Source organism: Impatiens glandulifera, chromosome 2 (genome assembly GCF_907164915.1).
Source record: "Impatiens glandulifera chromosome 2, dImpGla2.1, whole genome shotgun sequence".
In the NCBI taxonomy this organism is placed as follows: Eukaryota; Viridiplantae; Streptophyta; class Magnoliopsida; order Ericales; family Balsaminaceae; genus Impatiens; species Impatiens glandulifera.
The window spans coordinates 17,614,968-17,640,752 of record NC_061863.1 but is presented as its reverse complement, the minus strand read 5'-3'; the positions used below and the strand labels follow the sequence as shown (position 1 = coordinate 17,640,752).

The window sequence follows — 25,785 nt, the reverse complement described above, 5'->3', positions numbered from 1 at the left end:
AAATTTTCAAATATTTGAGAAAAAATATTTATTTTAATTTTTTAAATTTTAATATTAAAAATTAAATTAGGATTAATTATTATGATAATTAAACTCTAATTAGAAAAAATAATTAAAAATCCAAATATAATTTAAGGTTAAAATATTGTATTTATTTTACCCAAATTAAACCTAAAAGGGTTGAAATTATTTAATTATGATTTTAAACATAAATTATTATGTATAATATGGCTTAAAACAATTAAATAAATATCCAAAATACCTAAAAGTAAAAATAATGAACATAATTTTTATTATGTTTCCAAAAATATTTTTTTGTGGAATTTTTGGTGAAGAAAAACGTAAGAAAGGATTACAAACTCGATTTCAAATAACTATTTTAATATAAATAAAAACTGATAATCTTGTGTGGCCAAAATTGTGTTTTAATCTTGTAGCAGGATTCTGAGCCATCGGATCAGCGCTGGATTTTCATCCAGCGTCCAGGAAGACGCCACGCACCCCGAGTGGAAGCACGCGCGCGCCCGGTCCACATGGAATCAACTAACGGGGAAGTTAACCCCATTAGCCTAGACTCCACCGCCAACAGCGCGTTTTGATTAATCAAAACGACGTTGCTTTATTTTTCTTCTCCGCGAACACCAGAGGCCACGACGGACGACATCGACCTTTCAGAAACCATATCTCATACGATACTCGATCTCATCCTTCCATTTTTTTCACCCTTGTGCACGTCTCTACCTCGCCATTATTACCCTTAAACTTTGAATTCAAATCCTACATCCTAGCTAGGCTGCCGAAGGAAAAATTGAATTCAAATGATAGAACTTTAATAGCCAAATCGAAGTTGAATTAGGCTATGATAACATACATAGCTCAGTATAAATAGTCTTTAGGTGTTAGGCTTTCAATCCATTTAACAATCATCAAACATTACCACTTAAATCAAAGATCTTGAAGATTTCGGCGAACTGAAATTTTATAAAATTTATTCCGGCGATCCAAACTTCGATCCAGGCTTCTAGAAAGCTTCCTACACATCATTAGAGTGTTCTTCAATCGTTGGTAAGCTTCCAGGTCTGTTGTATTAAGATTTGTGATTTGAAATTGAATTTTTTCAAGTTTGAACGGGTTGATCATATTTAGGGTTCAATTATGTGATTTCTTTGTTTGAAATCATTCCCTATATGATTTATAAGCTTTCTGTCGAAAAAGATTTGATCAATTCAACATAAATCCCAAAAACCCAAATTTGATTTTGAAATCTAAAAATTTTGAAAATCGTGTTCTTGAGCTTTTTGACATGAATTTTGATTCAAATAGTTGCCTAACATTTTCGTAAACATGCTAAGATGATTTCCAAGTCATTATATCAACATCCCAATCATGTTTGATCCAACTGAAATTAAAAAAAATGAGTTTGAATTTCAGTTTTAAAAGTTGTTACATAGATTGATTGATGCTCTTGTTTTGGTTGTGTTCGATTATAATCATAATTTCAAAACTGTTGGAACAAGAATTAGGCAATGAGATAGCCTAATTCAAAAGATCCCAAATTTTGAACTAAAAACGGTTTTGAGAAATTGATCTTTGTAAAGATCGATTGATCGTGATTAAGGATAAGGGTTATGATCCTTACAATCATATGAGTTGATTGCAACTTACAGATCATGATTTCATGGTCTGTATCAAAAGATACAAACCTGCAATTCTTCATACCAAATGAAGAACACTCGGCCCTCGACGACCGAGTCTTATAGGACCAGAACTGAGAAATAGGACCAAAATCCTCCTTGACCGAGGACCGAGACGAAGGACCGATGTTCTTGAGTTAAGACCGAGACCTAGGACCGGTGTTCTTGAGTAAGGACCGAGGTTTCTAACCTAGGACCGAGAGGTCTGACATGGGACCGAGACTCTTAGGTCCACGACCGATAAAGCTAGACTTGGGACCGAGCCTCCCAAACCTAGGACTGAACAAATTAAGTTTATGATCGAGCCTCCTCAACCTTAGGACCGAGTCGTCTGAGTTTAGGACCGAGCCTCCCGAACCCATGATTGAGCCCTTCGGATCCATGGACCCACACTTCTAAGCCCTGATCTAGACCACCCTAGTCTAGACCGAGCTCGTCCGAGCTCAGATCGGTAAAAACAGACCCAAGCCCTAGGAATCTTGTCCTAAGACCTATTTGGTTTCACTTTTCAAAATCTAAAATTATTTTTGTAATTTTGGAACCCCAATCCATTTTCATATAATTTCCAAAGGTTAGAAAATGATATTTAAATATTTTCAGGATGTTTCCCAAACAAATATTTTGGCTAAGGCTCCGTTTGGAATTTATTTTTAAATTCTAACACATTTTGATATTTTTAGGATTTTACTTAATCTTATATCAACACAATTGCATGTACGCCCTTTTAAATAATTTTGTACTATTATTTACGTAATATAAACATATCCTTATTTAGGACCTCCGGACTACTAATTAAATGAAATAAATCTTGTAATAACCAGACTTTTATTTAAAAAATAAAACTGTCTTTTGACGGATGCAAATGACATAGCGCGAAAGCTTTTTCCCGATCGTAACCAAAAACCAAACCCTTAATAGAAGCTCTTATATAAAGTATGTTTATACATGTACATTTTACTGATTTTTCTAAAATCATTTGGCGACTTTGTTTTCAAATAAGTAATCTTTTAAATTAGCTATGTTTGATTAATTTAAACGGGATTTAATGAAATTATTATTTGGTCCCTAGATTATTAAAATTTGAATAAAATTAATTATTTTTATATGAATAATTTTCAAAATCTTTTCTTTTAAAAAGATGCATGACATGTAAACCAATGTTGAAACGCATCGAATCTCGAACCACCTCAGGTCTACCCCTGTATTGCCACGTGTCATCCAAACATGTGCTAAGCTACGAGGGGACCATATCCCAAGGGTTACAACGTATATTTCGGGTTAAACGTTTTAAACACGTATAAATCTAAATTGGTCTAATGGTTAAAGTGTACATATTTCACAATAAAAACCCATGTTCGAATCTCACCATGTGCAAATAAAAGTCTATATAAGGGAATAATGGTTATATATACTTGAGAAGATTATGACAAGTTGGTTGGTGCACAATGTTTAAAGTGAGGATATGTGGTGGTTGATAATAACGAGCCAGTTGGATCAAAATGTCTAAAGTGAGGGTATAATGTGACCAATAAGGACGAGTTGGTTAGTTCATAATGTTCAAATTGAGGTATGTGATGGTCGATAATGACGAGTCAAATAGAGTAAAATATTTAAAATAAAGACATGAGATGTTCGATAGGGTTGTTGGCTGTGCTTAATGTTCAAATTAAGGGTAGGTGGTGGTCAATAATGACAAGTCGGTTAGATATAAAACCCGATTATGATAAGAGGTCGGTAATGTCGAGTCGTTTGAGGTAAAATAACTTTATAAGTTTAGAGTAATTATCGTCTTAAAATTTGTTATTATTGTAGCACGTGTCACATGTCATAATGTTATTAATTTTTTTTCTCCTTGAATCATTTTTTCCTTTATATGTTCCTTGGTACAAAATATTATAACATAAACGTTTTTGGTGTTTAATATTTTTATTATTTTCTCTGCATATTATGGTTACAATTTACATGTTTTTAACATTTCTTTAATGGATTCTCTTAATTTGATATTCAAATATATATTTTTTTCATGTATAGTAATAAAAAATTATGAAAGAAATAAGCAAGATTTAGGGTTCCTAGATTCATGGCTACAGTAACCGTCAATGGATCCTCCTTCCATTCTGCCGAACAGAGTCATTCTACCAAGGAATCGCAGAATAAAGCGGCTAAAGTTGCTTATTGATCATCTATCAACTTCCGGTTCGAAGCAGATCATGAATCCGAATCATCCTCTTCTACCGCAGCAGCACTATGAAGAAGCTGTTCCGAATCCGACCTTGACCCGTCTATCCTCCGGTACGTTTCAGAAATTTATATTTATATGAGTTATTTGTTTCCATAACGTTTTGGATTTCAATCAAACAACTTGAAACTGTTTCAGCCTCTTAAAACTCCTTTATAGTTATAGAATCAGTTTTTATACTGTTTTTAAGCAAACTATATAAGCAGAAATAAAATTAGGGTTCTTGGGAGTCGCTGTATCAAGTATGGGACAAGGGAAGGGGAAAACAAGGGTTTCTTAAGAATCTCTATCAAAGATCGGATTGTGGATGGGTTTTAATTAGGCAATAATTCAAAATTCAAGGATTATTATTTATAGTTGGCTACAATTCCATATTTTTCTTGGAACCTGATCTTAGGATGGTATTTATATATTTTTTAGGGCATTGTTGATTTTTGGTTAGTCTGAAAATAATCTTTTTGGTTATTCATAATCGATTTACTCTATGGTTATATTTGTAAGAGCTTAAGAACCTATAGAATAGTTTAGTGATTTTTTTTTGATAGGTTGGATTCTCAATAAAAGGTCTAAAAAATATTTGTGTAAGACATTGAAAGTGTAATTATATATTGAAAAAATATATGTTTTTAAAAGAAATTGAGGTTATCTATCTATATATATATATAATAATGTTTGCAACCGCCACTCACGTTACTACGATTTGGATCTTGTTGTGAGAGTAAACGGGTCGGATACAATACATGTCATTTTTTCTTCTCACCCTATCTTTCTCTAGCTAGGTCTGGCCGCTGTAAGGCAGGAAGGCATTTGGAGCATTTTTTTATGAATGATGAATCTTGAATCTTGATTTGTTGTCTCATAATTCAGGTTCCTGTTTTGAATCATAATCGATTCCATCATGAAGTTGTTCTGTAGTTTTAGTTAGTAAAATTGAATATCGGGATTGATTCTAGCCCGAGAATTGAGCTATCTAAAGCAATTTTTAAGCTCTACATCGATTTAGATCTTGTTGTGAGAGTAAATGAGTCGGATACAGTACAGGTCAATCTTCCTTCTCACCCTTCTTCAATTAGGTCTGGCTGTTGTAAGGCAGAAGGGGATTTAGAGAGTTTATTTTTTAATTTTTATGATAAATCTTGAATCTTGAATCTTGAAGTACTGTCTCATAATTCAGGTTCTTGTTTTGAATCATAATCGATTCCATCATGACGTTTTTCTATAGTATTAGGTAATAAATTGAATATTGGGATTGATTCTAGCCCGATTTGGGCTGCTTGAACAACTTTTAAGTGTTTCAGCCGCCTTCCATTTAATGCGCATGAGCTGCAATAGGGTTAGAAGCTATTCATGGAAAAGATTTGTATCATTTATGTGGAAGGAAAACCCTAAACCTTAATCCCATGCAACTATAATAATATTTTTTAATAGATGGGCAGCATGTGCACAAAACTCTTTATAGGCAAAAAATGCTATTATGTGTAATGTTCTTATTCTTTTTTGTTGTTATTTTAGAGGTGACTTAGCTGACCAGAACTCAACAAAGGGATCTAGTCTGGACCCAATTATGGACAAACAACAATTATCCAAAAGTATTCCATCTTCCAACTCTGGTATTTTTTCTCCCATTGTTCTTCTGCACATATTATTATCAATAACCATAAAACAAATCTCAATGTCATGGCATAACAGTTGACCAGCCTGACGAAAAGACTGATGTGGTATCTCCTCAACTCACCAAAGTGGCGGAATGTCCGCAATTGAAGAAGCCAATCAAGGCCCATTGTGATCAAAGTAATTTTTTATGTTTTGCCATTGGATTTAACACAATTTAGTCTGTTATAATATTGCACTTTAATGGGAAATTACCATTATTGCTCATGCTGGGCTTCAGTTCTTGAACTTTCTGGATTTTTAATTAAGGATGCTCTAGATGACTCCCTTTTTTGATTGAAATCTGCTCTCGCTGGAGAATTTCTTACTGATGATTACTACTCTATCGTAGTTGAAGAGAAAGATGTGGTTATGGATATGGATGGATCTAGAGGTAATATTTCTGCTGTCTCTGGAGAACTTGTTGCAAATAATTACAAGTCTGCTGTTGCTGAAGAGAAAGATGCTGCTATGCATTTGGATGGATCCAAAGGTAATTTTTCTTTTATTGTTTGTAGAATTTTTGATTCACTTGGATGTATTTCCATTGATCATGACTAATCTTGCATCTGCATTCAGACAAAGAAACAACCATGGAGAGTGAGACTATTTTGAAGAGTCAAGATTTACCTCAAGTAGGAAAATTGTCAATGGATCTTGGCGACTGTAGGATGAGGAAATGTGATTTGCTTGAAACGTCAGATCCAGATTCCGATGTCCAAGTAAAGAGAGCGAAGCTGTCTCATCCAGAAAACGTAAAAGTTGGAGATCAATTACAGTCATCAAGCAAAGATGGGGCTGCAAAGTCCAATTCTTCAATTTCCTCATTAGACCCTGTGAAACCTTATATGGAGCTAATAGGACAAGCAGGTGGGACATGTATGGTCGATTATGACAAGTTAGCCATCTATCCTCGAGACCCGAACTTGAAATTTCCAGACGATGGTTCCTTTACCATATTGCCATTTGATAACGACATGTGGGTGATGGTTGGAGTGAATGAGAAGAAATAATCAGGGCTTAATTAGTAGTTATTTACTGCTAATTCTTCTTACATGAACATTGACTTTCTCTTTACAGAAGAATTTTAATTTAGTCTCAAATCTTTTATGTGAACTCTTGTTGAGGTTTAATTATTAAACTTGTTTATCCAATTCTCAAATTCTGTATTTTTCTTCATTTGTGTGGATTTTTTTGTAACCCCAGTTTCTTTCTGTTTCATATTATTATTATTTTTCATTAGAAAGTTTCAATTTTTCATTTCAAAATCATCCAAATAGATCATATTTTTTTTTAAAATTTTAAATATTACTAATTACGAGAGGAACATGTGGGTTCCGTAGTAGATCTCATTTGAAAATCATCTATTACGACCGGCGCGGTTGTCAGGAGAGAAATCATTTCCCATGTGGTCGAGCGGAGATCCTTGACTTACTTTACTGAAAGACACTGAAGCGAGTATTTATTTATTGTCTGAGATGAAATTGTTGTCTGAAATAAAATGGTAGTGTGAAGAAGTTTTTGAAAGAGAAAACACGAATAATTTGATTTTTAGAAAGTTGCTTCCAGTTATATGGGAGGTTTGGATAGTGAGAAAAACAATTGGTCACGAAGATAATGCAATAAAACTTAAAAAATGTATTAATATACATTTTAATATATAAATAAAATAAAAATATAATAATTTAAAATATTTGTAATGAACTGAAAAATTGAAAAAAAAGCAGAAAAATAATTAAGAAAATTTATAAAGAAAAAGATTTAGAATCGTAAAGATTATTCCCGCTTAGGCTTCTCTTCAGTCTTCGGGTCTTCCCCTTTCACCCGACGGTTACTTCTCTTCTCTCCGCGATCGATCGATCGACATCTCCCTCTCCTCAGATCGGTAAGTTTCTCAATCTCATTTACGATCATAATTTCAAATGTGCGCCACGCCTATATCTGATTTGATTTGTGTTGAAATCGTTCTTCTCCATCGGATTGAAGTCGTAACTCTACTGGTTGTTAATTCGTTTTGTGTTTTTATCCATTTCATATTCTGTATGTTATTCTTGAAGCTGTAACCTTCTCTTCTCCAATAAAGCCTTTAAGTCTCTCATTTTGTTCAACGGAAGGAACTCTGAACTTGATTTCTCTTGACGGTTCCTTTTATTTTAGAAATTGATTTGTGGATTAGGTCGTCTTATGAGATTGGAATTCGCTATTGATTTGTGGTTCAGTAATTCATTATGGCCTCACTGTATTCATTTGTTAAGATGAGCAGCAATCAGTAATCACTTGTTTTAATTTGATTTTTTTAAACCTAAAACTGCAATCTATGCATATATATATTATAGATGGTTTGCCAAGGTTTGTGGAAAATTTGTATCATTATCTGCATCAATAGGTATAAATGTTTCTTAAGAATGAGTTTTGATTACTATCCAATCAGTATCATGGTACAATCATGTATTTTTTATCTTAACATTGTCGTTTTGATATATATCTATCTACTTTCTAAGCTACATTTATCATTCAAAACAAGAAGATATGGATTATCAATGCTTTTGGATGTCATGTTTAGGTTCCTGTATGAACATGGAATTCTAAAGCTTCCAGAGTCATTCTTTTTGTTTTATGTATATCTTTTCAAAGTTCATATTGGTTTTTTTTTTTTGCATAAGCTAGTTAGTTCACTGTTATTCTAAATGAATGTATTTATATTTTTCTAGTTTATGGAATATTTATTTTATATTTCCATGTTATTGTAGATTTTTCTAGCAAAAAAAGGTTGTTTTGAATATTTGTGCCAAAAATGTATTGTGTGTCCATATGTATGCATAAGTTATATTTTGGCAAAAAGAATCATATGTAAGTTCTTTAAGCTGTGGATTAACTCTTCTTCCTGATTTGCTAGTTACTTCATTTTTCTTATATTGATCCAGAAGTTTTGAATATCATCAACGAACGACTCTATAGCTGTCCATGTTAGATAATGGAAAAGGAAGATTCTATTGAGATGAATAGGACAACTTCTCAAACTGTAGAGGAGACAAAAGATGCCTCTGTTACTCTGCAGGAAGAACCTTCAGTGAACAACTCAGAAACAGATGAGGATATTGGTCCTAACGAAGTTAGTCCACCTGGTTATTCAGAAGAAGGCAATGTCAAGGAAACGAGCATGTCAGCTTCTGATAAGGGAGAAGATATGCTGCTAGAAAATGAAGATTTTAGCACTGAAGTTATCAGTTTGTCAACAACTGAAATACCTAAGGAAGAGAATATATTGGAAAAATATCAAATTAATCAATTGGGGGAAACAACAAATGAAAGTAGTGAATTAGCCTCTGAACAAGAGAAAGGTTTAAATGAAGATGATCCAGAACCGGTTTTTGATGGAATAGAAGTTCCAGATATGGAAGAAAGCATGATTCCTGAGACTCAAGGCCAAGGGTATGCTTGGCCTGAGAAAGCTGTGGCTCTTAAAGATTTGGTCAGAAAAAAAAGTGTGGTTGCAGTTTCAACTGTTTTGAGACGTCTTTCTGGAAAAATGGAAGAAGGAATGCATGGTTTTCGAGGTGATGAAGAAAATTATCAAATCGAAAAAGAGGTTGGAAGTGAAGCGCAAGAAGGCTCTCAAAAAATTATAGAAAAGTCATGGAATCCCCTTTTACTTATCAGGAGCCCGAGTCAAACAAATGCAGAAAATAAAGCTGAACTCAATAAAACGATTTTACAACCAATAGCTCTAAAGGGAAGAATCCTGTTGTATACAAAACTTGGATGCCACGAGTGTATACAAGCTAGGCTATTTCTGCAGCGCAAAAAGCTAAGATACTGTGAAATCAATATTGACATCTATCCTGGCAGAAAGCTAGAGCTTGAGAGGGTTGCTGGTTCTTCTGCAGTTCCAAGGGTCTTTTTCAATGAGATCTGTATTGGAGGATTGAATGATCTAAAGAACCTGAATGAGTCTGGAAAACTGGATGAAAAGCTGGACTATGTGATTACAGAATCACCAGCCTATGAAGCCCCCATACCACCACTTTCTGGTGAGGATGATGCGTCGACTTCTGGATCAATTGATGAGCTGGCTTCAATTGTTATAAAGATGAAGGATTTTGTCACAATCAAAGATAGATTCTACAAATTGCGTAGGTTCAAAAACTGTTTTCTTGGTTCTGAAGCTGTTGACTTTTTGTCCGAAGATCAGTACTTAGAAAGGGAGGAGGTTTGTTCCAATCTTGACAATGAATATTTATCCTTTTTCCATGTGTATCTGGTTCCATAAATGGAAGAGTTTTTATTTCTGAATCAAATGTAGGGTTTGTTTAAATAATTCAATTTTTGGAAGAAAAAAAAACCTTTTTTGATGAAAATGTTTGATAATTTTGGGTTAATTAGGTTAAATGACATTATTATTTTTTGTATTTAAAATGTTATAAAACTAAAGTAAGGGCATTTAGTTGATGATTTGAATTATTTGATTGATGATGGAATAATGAATTATTTGGCTTAAATTCAAATAACCCTTCATCAAACATTTCTTTTATTTGTGTTTCTCATGCCAATGTTAAACTCTTTGCTTTAAACCATGTACAGGCAGTTGAATTTGGTCAAAAGCTTTTAAGTAAATTATTCTTTCAACATGTACTCAAGTAAGTTATCTGACATCAAGTAGTCTTAAAAGTTGCTCTACTTTATTTCATTTTAAATTTATGAATCTGTATGTACTGAGTTCACATTTCTGCAGTGAAAACCTTTTTGAAGATGGAAACCACTTGTACCGTTTTTTGGATAGTGATCCCGTTGTGATGTCACAGTGTCACAATGTTCCAAGAGGTATAACTGATGTAAAACCGAAGCCGATTGCAGATATTTCATCTAGGCTCAGGCTTTTATCACGTGGAATTATTGAAGCTTACATATCACAAGATGGAAAGCATGTTGACTACAGAAGTATACATGGTAGTGAAGAATTTGCAAGGTCCGGTGATCCCATTGTCATTTTAAGCTTGTGTTTGGTTAAACAGAAAGTTATCTGTTCAATGCTGAACATTGAATTTTAAGTGCCAGTTTTGTTAAGTATTTAATTATTTAGATTAAGTGTCTATATAGGTTTAACAAACACAATGCTTCTAACTTTTGAATATGTTCAGGTACCTGAGAATAGTTGAAGAGCTTCAGAGAATAGATGACCTAGAGGGTATGCAGAGGGAAGAGAAGCTGGCGTTCTTCATAAATCTGAACAATATGATGGCCATCCATGCAATATTGGTGTTAGGTCATCCTTCTGGACCATTGGAGAGGAGGAAGCTATTGGGGGATTTCAAATATCTGATAGGTGGATGCACTTATTCACTTTCAGCTATTCAGAATGGCATATTAAGGGGTAATCAAAGGCCGCCATACAATCTTACTAAGCCATTTAGCGCAAAAGACAAGCGTTTGCAGGTGAACCATAAATCTGTACAATATGGTTATCTTATTTTGACACTATATTTTTATGCATACATTATTATTTTATATCCATTTCCTTTGGTTCAGGTTGCTCTTCCTTATGCTGAACCACTTGTTCACTTTGCATTGGCTTTTGGAAATCGATCGGGACCTGCTGTTCGATGCTATTCTCCGAGTGACATTGATCAGGAACTGATGGAGGCTGCACGCGATTTCTTAAGAAGTGGAGGTCTCATTCTAGATCTGAATGCAAAGGTTGCTTTAGCTTGCAAGATACTGAAATGGTAAGCAATTTGATTTTTGAAGCCTGCCTCTCTTGTTTACAGGGCTCAATTGGTAATTTGAGCCTATTATGATTGGTAAAGATTACTTGTTGGCAAACAGGTTGTGTATCCATTAAATGTATCCTCCCCCACTTCCTAATCTTAGGCCTTTTTTGATGTGGGTTATTTGAGATTGTTTTCAAATAACTCACTATCCAATCTATCATCACATCATTCAAATTATCAACCAATTTACCCTTACTTTTATAACATTTTAAAATATTAGATAATAAGGACATTTTTGTCATTTTATCCAAATATCCCACTTCTTTCACCAAATAAGGTTATTTGGAAATAACTAGTTGATTATTCAACCATTTGGAAACACTTATTAATATGCTTATGGGACAAAAAATGAGGAGAATCCCATTAATTTTGATGAGACAAAAAATGCAGGTACAGTGCTGATTTTGGTAAGAATGAAAGTGAGGTAATGAAGCATGTTGCAAATTACATGGAGCCAACCGAGTCAGAGTCATTGCTGGAGCTGATTTCATCATCTCAACTCAAAGTGGTATATCAGTCTTACGACTGGGCTTCCAACATCTAAACATTTTTTTTATAATTTTTTTATACCCATTATAGAAGTCTTGTTTAAAGGTGATTTGATATGCTCTAGATTTTATCATTGTTGGACCTACACACCTAAAGGAAGACAAATAATAATGTACAGGAGATTGATTATATGGTTTTGGACTTTTGATATGTGAGCTTTGGTGGAGTGGTGGTGGGTAGTTCATCACTTTTGACAGTTTTTCTTAGAACAAGTATCTTATAGATATTTTTACCATTTGTTAACTTGTTTGTTGATTGCTTGTTATAAATAATAATACAACTTATAAGGTTTGGAGTAATTTAAAAATGTTGAGTGGCGGTAGGGATGATAATGTGATGGTTCGGTTTGAGAAATTGCATTATCATCCTCGCCCTGATCCCGAGGAGGATTTTAAATATAAACAATTCCCGTCTTGATTGTGTACGGGTTATTTCGTGCACTAAAAAATAGTAAAACTTAAAATATAAATAATAAAATAATTTATATATTTATAATTATAAATAAACATAAATTGTTTGGAGAGGTGCAGGGCATTTAAATACAATTCCCACACCGTCACACATATTGGTTTGGATCGTTTACTGGTTTGGATCGTTTACCGCTAGACAGTTTCAAATAAATAAGTAACTGTGATGGAAAAGAAGGCCTGATACTTAAGTGAGTTGAATATTGATTACGCTTTTTCGGAGATAAATCAATAGAATATAGATTGATCGGTTTAGATGAAATTGCAATTGTCAATATGATATTATGTCTCAGTTTTAGGCTAATACACTCATGTTCATTCTAAATATCTGTGCGTTGACTTAATTTCTACAAATGAGATCGGTAATTTTTGCAATCATCCATAATCATAAGATTATAGATAATTCATTATATGAATGTAACTACACATAATAAACATCCTATTATTAATCGTTTATGCTATGTTACATATAATCAATTTATTGTTTATCATAGTGATGAACAACAATAAACAAAAAGGTAAAACATCTAGCACTAGCACTAGTGAAAAAAGGGTCATTACCGAGAGTAAAAATTGTCGGTATTAATCATATATCTATCGGTATAATTCAATACCGAAATATTAGAAAATTTTCGGCATTTGTCGGTATAACGGCTTTCGATAAATCTTTTTAGGTGTTTCCCGAGTGATTCATAAATCTCTCGGTATAGCCACTAAAGAAAAATACCGAAGATTATTCGAAAATTTCTCAGTATTGCTCCAAGAGAAAATACTGAAGGATTTTAGATTCTCTCTCGATATTTCTCCCAAGAGAAAATATCGAAGAATTTTAGAATATCTTTCAATACATAGAATAACCTTCGGTATTTCTCTAGTGGGCAATACCGAGAGATGATCTATCATCTCTCGATATTACCCTGGAGAAAATACCGAGAGATAATAGATCATCTCACGGTAATGCCCTAGAGAAATACCGAAAGTTATTATCTTATCTCTCGGTATTTCTCTCGTGTGAAATACCGAGAGATGATATAATATCTCTTGGTATTGTCCCTGAAAATGGCTCAAATAGGCCATCCGTTTTTTCCGCAACTAAACTGTTATCAATTAAACCAAAACATATACAATATCGTTCATAAATAAAAATATCATTATATTTCCAAAATTTTGAACCACCAAAACGTTTACAAATGTTTCAAAACAGAACTACAATATTCTAACTATGGTGGAAACCTTGTCATTATGTATGCAATTTGTTGTTTATATTGCTCCATTTGCACATCCCTTTCCGTCCTTTCCGCATCCTTCTGTCATATTTCATCAACTATAGACGCCATTTATCTCATTTCTGCCCTAAGATTTTCATTTTCCTTCATCAACAACCGATTAGTGGCTTGTTGTGAATTGTTGCCACTCCGTCGATCCCCTCGAAAGTGTGTGGGCCGCACACCGGATCCCATACCGATCACTGTCCCATGTAATTGGGGTCCGAACACATTCTCCGTTAAGTCGAAGTCGAATATATCTGGTTCGTTGCTTCTTACTTCTTCCATCTCCGCCTGCACATTTTAAATTAATTTTCATTTATATAAACTATATAGTTTTGATAAATTTTCAATTAAAGTCATTTAACTTACGATCTTCTCTTGTACGTCCGAGATCGGGTTAAAGTTTTCTTTAGTAGCTTTCGGGGTACGGGTCCTCTTAAAAAATTCAACGACAGTGTGTGTCCGTCCTATTTCACTCGCTTGTTAAAATAAATAGTTTATCAAATTAGTAACATTCTTCATATTAAGTTATTTGAAATAATGTAAATACTAAATCTTCCTCCACTTGTGAAAATGGTTTACTGCCCGTTTGGTGCAAAAATTTCAATTTATTCATGTTCTCAACATTTATACCAATGTTTTTCTTCATTTAAAATAAAAAATTAAATTAGAACTAATGTCATCAGTTTTTATTTCAATTATGAAATCGTACCTTAATTTTATTAGTGAAGTAATGGTGTCTATAAACGAACTCTCAATCGGCTTGATCGTAGCCTGGTGGGGGATTAGCTAGTATCGTTGCCTCGTCTCCGTGATGAACCCGCATATAATCCTTATTCATATCGGAGCGCCACCTATCCCGTATCTGCCTAGCATGTACCAATCTAGACGCTCAATGTTGATCGATAAAATCATATGTACTTTCAAACGGATCCTGGAAAATAAAACATCCAATTGTTAAAAATTTCATTTGAATGCTAAATTTATAATTAATTTATGATCGTCCTAGCACGCTAAAGTGTATCCAATTTCTCATAACTTAATGCCTTCTACTTGAGCTGATGGTGCGAGATGGTTGCGGGGTCCCGCACCACCGACCCCAAATGTCTAAACCACCAACATCTAGAATCACCGATTGACCTCCTATCTACATCTCTTAAACTCAGAGCAATCTTCGATCCTTGAGGCCTCCTCGATAGGGCGATATTTTTGTTCTTCCCACGTCTATGTCTGGAGGAAAAACCTACAAAAGTTACAAATTCAATGTTAGGTGTAAATCAATGTAAACAATAAATATGTGTAAAAATATTATATGTTGATGCATTCTTGTCCTGAGTGGATTGGTGCTCCTGATCCTCACGATCCTCCCGATCCTCCTGATGCTAAGCCTCTGGAAAAGTACTCTCAATAAAATCTTTAGCCTCATCCTCATTTGTACCACTTGCTGGGCCAACACTAACTAACGGGTCCACAACATACACTGTGTCCCTAAAAGAGTCTCCTCAGATCATAAGGTTATCTGCATTTGCAAGCAGGTTCTAGAATGACTTCTTTAGTTTCTTTGGAGTTTTCCGTAAACTCATCCAAGTAATTCCGCAACCACCTTCCATCCTGCAAACACATACCATTAATAAATTGAAGAAGAATTAAAATAAAAACATTAATCTAATTAATCTTAACTAGATATTTATAAACCATGGATTTATTTTTGTCACAATCTTCCAACCGGGTCATGATGTCATATTAGGGGCGTAGAATACTTGTTTTTCTTGACTCTCTAATATATACGGTTCCTAACTTTGAGCTTTCAAAATCGGCTTACATTTATACTTACGAATTCATATTTAATCACTTTCACTCCACGTTCCCCAGAATGTGTATCCAACCACTTACACTTGAAGAGGAAAACCCGTATGTGAGAAAAGTGTTGTACGTGGATAATGTCCATTAAAACTCCGTAGTATGACATAGTATCTAACCATTGTCCCCTTCAACAACCACTTTACTGTTTTGAGTGGTCAAATCTTCGTTGTATTTTTCTATACATAATTTGTATTTATTTATTTTACACCAAACATACATACATGAGTACATAGTTGAACCTGAACCTAAGATCTTAAGGTCTCTTGATATATCGTTATCTTCTGATAATTAGGCGACCTATATATACATTACAAAAATTCATTTGTAAATTGTAAAATAAAAATAAAGTTATCAGATATGGGTTTGAATTTACTCACTCTATGCTTAAAATATAAGACATGCGTTTCTCCACAGGACTCATTGTTATTACAATTCTGCATATACTCGCTGCACATGTGTCGAATATTAAATAACATACTCTTTAATGATTATTAGTAAGATGAACTAACAAATCAATACTAAATCTTACATGTAAAAAAGTTCTATTTCAGGACATTTTTTTCAAAATGTATTAATGAGCCCTCTCTCGATCGCAATAATCCAAGTTGTATATTTTTCCGTTGGATAGTTCTTCCAACGATGAAAATATTGAAAGGCCCAAGATTAAACTTTGTGAGGTTTGTGCGCGTTCTTGGTCTTCCTCCTTCAAATACTTGGCACATAGACTAATACTTTCATTTACAAGACAACTCTCGCTTATTTAAGCTTCAGGGTGGTTTTTATTATGTATAAATATGCATGACATCTAAATTATGTCTCAATAATAGTGAACTCCAATAAGGTAAACTGAAAAAATGCTAAGTTTGTTCCAATTGTTTCCCCCGTGTTTCATGAAATATCTTTGTTTTCTTCATCCGATCCGTAGTTAGAATTGTGTCCTTTAGGTCTCGTGTTTACTCATAAATTTCTTTCCCCGTTAACAATTTTGAAGGCTCTCTATAATCAGTTCGACCATCAAACGACTCTTTATCTCTTATGTATTTGTGGTTTGGTGGAAGGAAGCGCCTGTGACCCATGTAACATTTTTTCTGACAATTACTTAATCGAAGAGATATAGTGTCTTTGTTACAACAAGGACAAGCGAGTTTCCCTTTTGTACTCCATCTAGATAAATCCACGTACGCTGGAAAGTTGTTAATGGTTCATAGCAACGCCGCTCGCATGTTAAAGTATTGCGAAGTGTGTGCATCAAATGTTCTCACACCACTATGCCACAGTTTAGTCAACTCTTTGATCAATGGTTGGAGAAATATTCAATTGCATCTCCCGGACTCTTTGGGCCTGGAATTAATATAGATAGAATGAAATTGCTGGAATCCATGCTAGTAGTGGGTTATAAGGAATGTGAATAACCAACAATACACTGTATGAATTTTTACCATTTGCAAAGGGTTGGAACCCATCGCTTGATTAACTAGTCTCACGCTTTAGGAGTCCGACGCAAAGTCTTTATACCCGTCATCAAACGTTTTCCAAGTTAATGAATCAGCTAGATTTCTCAACATATCACTCTCAACTATTCCTTCCTTATGTCATCTCATCATTGGAGAAATTTTAGAACACATGTATAACCTCTACAATCTTGATATTAGAGGAAAATATCTTAACACCTTAGTGAACATTAATTTCACATTTTGCTTCTTTCGAACTGCCCCACTTGTTTGATCGATTTTACATCTAGAAAGGCCATAAACTCTGCAAGACTCCAAACTCTTGTTGTCCTTCTAAAATAGTATACAATTGTTGTTACATGCATATCTATCTTCTCATACTTAAGCCCGATATCGGTAATGAACTTCTTACATTCGTAGTATGAGTTTGGAAAATTAGCGTCTATTGGTAATATTTCCTCCTTAAGTAGATGAGCAACATATTGAACGAAACGTTTGTCCATTGACCGACATTCTTTATTGAAGGAGTTTCAGCAGTGCTGATGATTTTGTTATTCGAGCACATTCATACAAAATCCGTTTAGAATCATCAAGCAATTTATAGAATCTCTGCGCATCTTCGACAGGTTCATGGTTGCTTGGCCATCATTAACGTTGGAGAACATATCGTGTATAATATCTTGCACACAATATTTTTCATTTCCCTCTTCATTGACTGTATTATCTAGTATTGTTGAATTCCGACACGCCATCATCCGATTGACCATCATCATCATCATCCAAGTCACTGACATCATCATCATCATCATAAACCACATTAGTAGTAAGTCTATTTTCTCCATGAAAATACCAAAATTCAGAATTAAGATTTATTCCATAAATTATGAGGTGAGTCTTCACATCGACTATTTCCTTAAAAGTTGTGTTCAAACATTTCACGCAAGGACATTTCACTTTTTATCATTTTGTACTACTCACTGAAAACTCGAGATATTTGTCAATCCATTCCTCGTATTTTGAATGTTCTTGACGTAAGTTCATCCAAGTTTTATCGGGTACTTCCATCTTTTTAATAAGATGACAAACAACCCACATTAATATTTACTTAGTATGATCTAAATATAAATTACGCTTACATTTCCCAATTCTTCATATATATATATATATATATCCTAAAATGTGGTTCGGTTCTCCATATGTGTACTCTATTAAACTAGTATAATACCCTAATTAATCAAGTCAAACAATACCACTAATACCCTAATTATACTCAGATTTATCAAATTAAATCAAACCCTAGAATCATCATAAATGAAGCAATCATATTCAAAATCAAAATCTTATACTCAACAAGTCAAATAGATTCATCAAAATTAATCAAACCCTAGAATCATCATAAATGAAGCAATCAGATTCAAAATCAAACCCTAACTAATCAATCAGCTGGAAAATTTCAACCTAAATATAACAAAAATCTAACCTAAATCTAACCATAATATAAACTAATTAACTAACCTTGAAGTAGGGGCATTGAAGAGGAGGAAGTAGGGGAGTTAAAGGGGAGGACATGGCGGCGACAGGAAACATCGACGCGAGGAGCTCGAAGAGGCGGCAACAAGAGAAGATCGACATTTGTCGGTGAGCGTCGTCGATCGGCGTCGACGGTCGCCTACAGAGAGCTCGGGAGAAGAGATGGAGGCGCACACACAATAATTGGGGAAGAAAGGGTTTCCCTAAATTATAAAGGTTTTTCCCGAGAAGCTTGATACATCTCTCGGTAATGACCTTAATTTGTTACCGAGATATATACAAATATCTATCGGTATTACTAGTTTTAAGAAGGGAAATACTGAGATATGTGGACATCACTCAGTAACGACCTTAATTTGTTACCGAGAGATATACACAAATCTCTCGATTTTAAGAAGGTAATTACCGAGAGATATGTGGACATCTCTCGGTACTTAACTATAGAATGCCGAAAGGATTAATATAATCTTTTGGTAAAGATGACTATTATTGAGAGATTATTCCATATCTCTCGATATTCTTAGATTTTTTTCAAGTTAATTTAATACAATTCATATACTTAAAACTTTAAACACATTCATCTAGTTTTGTAATTATACACAATCCCTTCACATTTTATAATCAAACATTTATATATATATATATATATATATATATATATATATATATATATATATATATATATATATATATATATATATATATATATATATATATACCTTTTCTTATATAATCAAACACAAACATATACACTTATAAAATTAAACACAATCCATATATACTTAGAAAATAACACACACTTGATGGGCTTAAGAGTTACACAAGCTAAGAAAGTGAAAAACCACTTAGAAGAGAATGACTTAATATTGATGTATATAAATCTTTTGGTATCGACCTCTTCCAACACTTACAAATTATTTTTTATTTTGGGGATGAGGTCAATATCGAAAGATTTATATACATCTCTCGATAAAAAATCATATTATCGAAAGATTTAGAAATAAAAAGTTTAAAAAATTCTTATTAACGAAAGATTTTCCTGTCAGAACCTTAACCTACAGATAGATATATACCTGTCGATATAATATGTCGATAAAGATCACATTTTCATTAGTGTAGTCGAGGGTTTATATTTGGAGAACTTTATCAAAACTGACCATGACATAAAAAATAATAACATTCATATCACACACAAAATCAACGGAGGATAGAGAGACCGTGGAATATGAAATACCACACTTTGTAACTCACTACTCTATAAAAACCCTAAACATAAGATTTGAAGTGACTTTAAACATAAGGTTTGAAGTCAACTTTAGTGCATATATGATAACTATAGTTTGCTAAAGATATCTATAGTCGCTTGGTTAGTAAACCCATATCAAGATCAGCTTGAAGGGTAAGTTGCTTTAGGCTATTTTACCTAACTTATATGTTATATTGAAAACATATAATAATATACAATAATTAAATAATTATGATGTTATATTAAAAACATATAATAATATACAATAATTATGTAGATGTAGATTAACCAAAAAAATCTAGTCAGTTAAATGTCATATTAACACAATTAAAGTTTCAAATTTTGTAGGTAATAATTTTCTAATATTCTTTTTGGAGGACCGGGGAGGTGGGTAGTAGCCGGACTGCTTAGCTCGCCTCACCCTAAACCGACCTGTTATAGTTTGTTTCATTATGATTTGGATGATAGTTATTAATTTATAGGTTTTTTTTAAAGTTGTTTTATGCTTAAATAATATTTTACAATAGATAAATAAAAGGTCTATATATCTAAAGCTTTTAAAAAATAGTAATATTATTAGTCATAATTCTTCAATTATCATTTCCCTTTATTTTGATCAAATCTAAAATTTAAAAGCATAATCTCTTCCATATATTTGATGTGGATTGTGTCTCCTCGGATTTTATTTTTATAGATGTTTAACTCAATTACTACTTTTCTTTTTATTTTGATAAAGTCTAAAATTCATAACATATATAATCTCTTTTATATATTTTCATGTGGAGTGTGACTTCTTCATTTGTATACAACAATGGTATAGCCTGAAAAAACACTATAAAATAGAATGGATACAGTGGTTTGTCTTGAGGTCTCATTTTGACTCCCTTGTATAATCTAGTATCCCATCACCTTCTCTTGACAACATCTATGCCAAATAAGCACTTCATTTGGGAGATGGTTCTATATGTTTTCAATTTTGAAATCTCGATTGTGTGACATTTCCTCTATAAAAAGGGTAATCTTTTCTGAACTTTATTGTAACAATCTGTATTTTTATTTACTAGCTTTGTTCATGGTTAAGAGATTCAAACCAACTTCTTCACATGATTAGATGTTATGTTTCTTGTCAGTCATTGTATCCTTTTTTTAAGTCAACAAAAAAAGAACTTTTGAAGGTGTCTTTCTCGATTGTATTACTACAAAGTTACTATTTGGTTTACTAAACATTTAAGGAAGTGGATTTTGAGATTAATACACAATCCCTAAAATGTAACACAAAAAAGGAAATTGTTTCAGAGATAAAAAACAAAATACATTAATTATCATAGGGAATCTTATAAGAAGCGAAATGATAAGTATAGTAAATATTAGTTTTCAAATTTTCTTGGACCCAACATGATTATGTAAAAAAATGGAAAAAAACTTGTATTGAAGAAGATGGAAAATATAAAATCTTGTGAGGTTCAAAGTTGTTTTTTACTAAATTGCTCTAGATTAAGTACAACTATCATGACACTTAAACTACCTCTAAACTTAAAATTAGGGTACTATCTTTTATCTTCTTATAAAATATGAACATGTTATAATAAAAGAAAATAGACTTTTATCTTTTTTGGGAGGTAAGATTGTAAAGATGTTATATTTTTACAATAAAAGATAAAGAAAAAAATTGAAATGACAATCAATTAATGGGTATGACAGGGTAGGTGGACAAGGCTCAAGATTTTGCAGAAAAAAGAAGAAAAAGGAAGATATTGTGGAGAGAGATGTGAGATGTGAGAAAGGTAATATATTAATATATTAAAATATATAAAGAAATATAGTGCTACAGATTCTTTTATTTCTCAAAACTTTGTTAAAAAGCATAATTGGAAGAGCGAACCTCGAGATGTGATTATAAGTGTAGAAACACCATTGGGAGATAAGATAATTGCGAATCTAATTTGTAAGTCTCGAGAAGTACACATAGGAGATAAAGTGCTATTAGTTGATCTTACGGTACTAGATATCCGAGGTTTTGATATCATATTAGGAATGGATTGGTTAGCTCAGAATTTTGCCTCTGTTGATTGCCATAAAAATACGATACTATTTCAAATTCTTGAGCAACCCACATTCTCTTTTATGGGTAACAAAGTTGTTATCCCCCCAAAAATGATATGCTCTATGGAGGCAGAGCGCTTGATCAATTAGAAGAATTATTATAGAAGGGGTACATCAGACCAAGTGTTTCCCCTTGGGGAGACCCCGTTATTTTTGTGAAAAAGAAAGATGGGACAATGCGCCTTTGTACCGATTATCGAAAGCTTAACAAAGTAACTATCAAGAATAAATACCCGTTACCAAGAATTGATGACTTGTTCGATCAATTTAAAGGAGCCAAAGTTTTTAGTAAGATCGATTTTTGGTCGGGTTATTACTAGTTGAAAATTAAACCAGATGATATTGCAAAGACAACATGTTGGACAAGGTATGGACATTATGAATACTTGGTAATTCCTTTTAGTTTGACTAATGCTCCAACTGCTTTTATGAATCTCATGAATCGAGTATTCAAATCTTTTCTGGATAAATGGGTGATAATATTTATTGATGATATACTAGTGCACTTGAAATCTATGGAAGAGCATGAGGAGCATTTAAAACTTGTACTCCAGACATTGAGAGAAAATCAGTTATATGCTAAATTTTCGAAATTCGAATTCTGGTTGAATAGTATCGCATTTTTAAGGCATATTATATCTAAATATGGGATATGTGTAGACCTAAGAAGGTGGAAGCGGTATCAAATTGGCGTAGACCATCTACTGTTACAGAGATACGTAGTTTCCTTGGTTTGGCAGGTTACTACAGGAGATTTGTTAAGGGATTTTCTCAAATAGCGTCGTCACTAACTCGTTTGACTCAAAAAGTCATGAAATTCGAATGGTCAAAAGAATGTTAAGAAAGTTTTAAGGAACTTAAAAAGCGGTTGACTACGTCTCTAGTGTTGGCTATACCATTGGAAGATGAAGATTTCAATGTCTATTGTGATGCTTCACATAAGGGATTGGGTTATGTTCTCATGCAAAATAAGCATGTTATTGCTTATGCATCTCGACAATTAAAACCGCACGAACAAAACTATCCTACCCATGATATGGAGTTAGCAGCGGTTGTATTTTCCTTGAAGATTTGGCAACACTACTTGTATGGTCCAAAAGTCGAGGTTTATACGAATCACAAAAGTTTAAAGTATATTTATACTTAAACTGAATTAAACATGCGTCAAAGAAGGTGGCTATACTTGATTCAAGATTATAACTTATCAATAAACTATCACCCCCGAAAAGCTAACATTGTAGCTGATTCCTTGAGTAGAAAATCATCAAAGGAGGAAGAGCCAAGTCTGATTTCAAATATCGTGATTCGTCCTACATTACTTGAAAGGATCAAAAACTTGCAACAAAATGATTCTCGAATTATCAAGATCAAGGGAAATATAGAATCTAAATCAGGGAAAGGATTTCAACTAGATAAAGATGGAGTTTTGCGTTTCCAAAATTGGTTATGTGTTCCTAATGATGATCTTTTAAAGAAAGAAATATTATAGGAAGCACATTACTCCAGATATACTGTTCATCCTGGAGGCACAAAGATGTATCGAAATTTGAAGCAAAAATACTGGTGGAACAATATGAAATGAGAAATAGCTCAATATGTTTCTAAATGCCTGACATGTCAACAAGTCAAAGCAGAACATCAACGACTAGCAGGTTTGTTGCAACCGTTACCTATTCCTCAATGGAAGTGGGAAGACATCTCCATGGAATTTGTATCAGGATTGCCGAAAACAAAAAGGAATAATGTAGTTGTATGGGTAATCGTTGATAGATTGACAAAATCCGCTCACTTCTTAGCGATTCCAACAGGATTTTCATTGGACAAATTGGCATGATTGTATATCAACGAGATAATGAGATTACACGGGATACCAGTAACTATTGTCTCAGATAGAGATAGTAGGTTCGTGTCATATTTCTGGAGAAGTTTGCATCAATGTTTGGGAACCAAATTGAATTTTAGTACGGTGCTTCACCCTCAAACTGATGGGAAAACAGAAAAAGTAAATCAAGTTATGGAAGACATGCTTCAATCTTGTATTATTGATATGGGTGGAGCATGGGACGATTATTTGCCTCTAATAGAATTTGCTTACAATAACAATTATCATGCAAGTATACAAATGGCTCCCTATGAAGCATTATATGGTCGAAAATGTCGTTCACCCGTGTGTTGGGATGAGGTAGGGGAAAAGAGATTGATGGGACTAGAAATTGTGCAGAAGACAAATGACAAGATTCGTAAAATTAGAGAAAATTTGATTATTACACATAGCAGGCAAAAGAGTTACGCTGATAATCGCAAAAGGAATTTAGAGTTTAATATTGGTGATCATGTATTCTTAAAAGTATCTCCAATGAAGGGTATTATGCGATTTAAAAAGCGAGGGAAGTTTAGTCCTAGATTTGTAGGACCATTCGAAGTATTTAAAAGGGTTGGCAGCGTAGCTTATGAGATCGCATTACCCCTGCATTAGCGGGAGTCCACAACGTCTTTCATGTGTCGATGTTAAAGAAATATGTTCCCACTAATGATCACATAATTGAATATACTCCACTAGTACTTGGAAAAAATTTGACGTACGAGGAAGTTCTTATAAGGATTATGGACAATGAAGAGCAAGTTCTCCGGCGTCGAATTATTAAGTATGTTAAAATTCAATGGAGCAATCATTCGGAAAAGGAAGCTACGTGGGAACTAGAAAATGACAAAAGAGACAAGTATCCAAACTTATTCCAGGATTGAATCAAGTTTGTTGGACCAAACTTCTTTTAGGAGGTAAAATTGTAAAGATGTTATATTTTTACAATAAAAGATAAAGAAAAAAAATTGAAATGACAATCAATTAACGAGTATGACAGGGTAGGTGCACAAGGCTCAAGATTTTGCAGAAAAAAAAAAAGAAAAAGGAAGATATTGTGGAGAGAGATGTGAGATGTGAGAAAGGTAATATATTAATATTTTAATTTATTAAAATATATAAAGAAATATAGTTTTGATATTTGATATATTCTAGATCTTCCCAATAGTATAGAGAGAGATAGGGCAAGAAGTAGGGGAGTGTGAAGGAGGTTGTGAGTGAAGATAAGTCCGATAGGTTCTTTGGTCGTCATTGTCGCTGATACGTATGCATGTTTCGTCGGTGAATGGAAATAACAGGTATATCATTTAAATATATATGAGCCTAAGTCTTTCGGTTATTTGGTTAGAAACAAACTAAACCATTATGGGTTTGTGTTGATAGAACCAAACTCTGTCCGACCAACGATGAAATAGTGGGTAAAGAGGAAGAAGAAGTCATGATTAAGAAACAAACAGATCGTTAGCTGATAGACTATTATATATATAAACGAAAGAAAGGAGATCAATGGAATAGAAAACAAAAAGTTGATTGAGAGGTCATATGGAGAAGGGGTTGAGCTGAAAGAGTAGTTGAGAAGAGTATATTGGAATACAAGTAAAAAAATCTTAGTTTCTTACAGTTTTATATTTTATACCATTGTTTTGATAAATGAGTTTGCTATTATAAATATTTATTTAGAGTTAAAGTGATTGAAAAAATGTTTATCTAAAAATTTGGATCAAGTTGACAAAGGAATTGATAAAAAGAATTTGAAAGAAGAAAAAGAAAAAATGATTTTGATCAACTTAAAATGAGTTGAAAATGGGTTTGAAGAGAAAAATGATTTGAATGATCTTGACTAGACTAATTGATTTGAGAAAGAAAATATGATGTTAGAATAAAGCCTATAGTTAATTGGAAGTATTTGTATACTCGGGATAGGATTATGTACTACTTATTTGATAATGGTTATTTATGCATCGAGTGTTTATATCGGTAATGAGTCAACATGTGACAGTTAAGTCCGGTTGATGGTTAATGAGTAAACACAAGAACCCCAAATCCTAGTTGATGGTTAATGAGTCAATGCAGGACCCCCAAATCCTGGTTGATGG

General features: G+C 33.3%; 2 protein-coding genes across 3 annotated transcripts; both read left to right on the top strand.

Moving 5' to 3' along the window:
- Positions 1-3,747: 3,747 nt before the first annotated feature.
- Positions 3,748-6,825, top strand: LOC124927646. Of its 2 annotated transcripts, none has more exons than XM_047468102.1 (5): positions 3,748-3,986; positions 5,446-5,522; positions 5,623-5,724; positions 5,936-6,076; positions 6,163-6,825. In XM_047468102.1, exons 2-5 carry the CDS (start codon positions 5,498-5,500, stop codon positions 6,594-6,596), a joined length of 702 nt encoding a protein of 233 aa, XP_047324058.1. In that variant the 5' UTR covers positions 3,748-3,986; positions 5,446-5,497; the 3' UTR covers positions 6,597-6,825. The 2 variants fall into 2 exon arrangements, with proteins under 2 accessions (XP_047324058.1, XP_047324057.1); XM_047468101.1 differs by having other exon boundaries at positions 5,446-5,543.
- A 544-nt stretch (positions 6,826-7,369) lies between these two features.
- On the top strand, positions 7,370-12,135 carry LOC124925939. Its single transcript, XM_047466082.1, has 7 exons — positions 7,370-7,468; positions 8,508-9,793; positions 10,165-10,220; positions 10,316-10,549; positions 10,722-11,016; positions 11,110-11,306; positions 11,742-12,135. Exons 2-7 carry the CDS (start codon positions 8,558-8,560, stop codon positions 11,893-11,895), a joined length of 2,172 nt encoding a protein of 723 aa, XP_047322038.1. The 5' UTR covers positions 7,370-7,468; positions 8,508-8,557; the 3' UTR covers positions 11,896-12,135.
- Positions 12,136-25,785: the final 13,650 nt, after the last annotated feature.

Bases quoted from the DNA above. Each gene is read 5' to 3' on its own strand.
- LOC124927646 (XM_047468101.1), top strand. From the start codon at position 5,498: ATGGACAAACAACAATTATCCAAAAGTATTCCATCTTCCAACTCTG. The intron at 5,544-5,622 runs GTATTTTTTCTC...ATGGCATAACAG, and splicing joins TATTCCATCTTCCAACTCTG to TTGACCAGCCTGACGAAAAG. The intron at 6,077-6,162 runs GTAATTTTTCTT...ATCTGCATTCAG, and splicing joins GCATTTGGATGGATCCAAAG to ACAAAGAAACAACCATGGAG.
- LOC124925939 (XM_047466082.1), top strand. From the start codon at position 8,558: ATGGAAAAGGAAGATTCTATTGAGATGAATAGGACAACTTCTCAAACT. The intron at 10,221-10,315 runs GTAAGTTATCTG...ACATTTCTGCAG, and splicing joins TTCTTTCAACATGTACTCAA to TGAAAACCTTTTTGAAGATG. The intron at 10,550-10,721 runs GTCCGGTGATCC...GAATATGTTCAG, and splicing joins GGTAGTGAAGAATTTGCAAG to GTACCTGAGAATAGTTGAAG.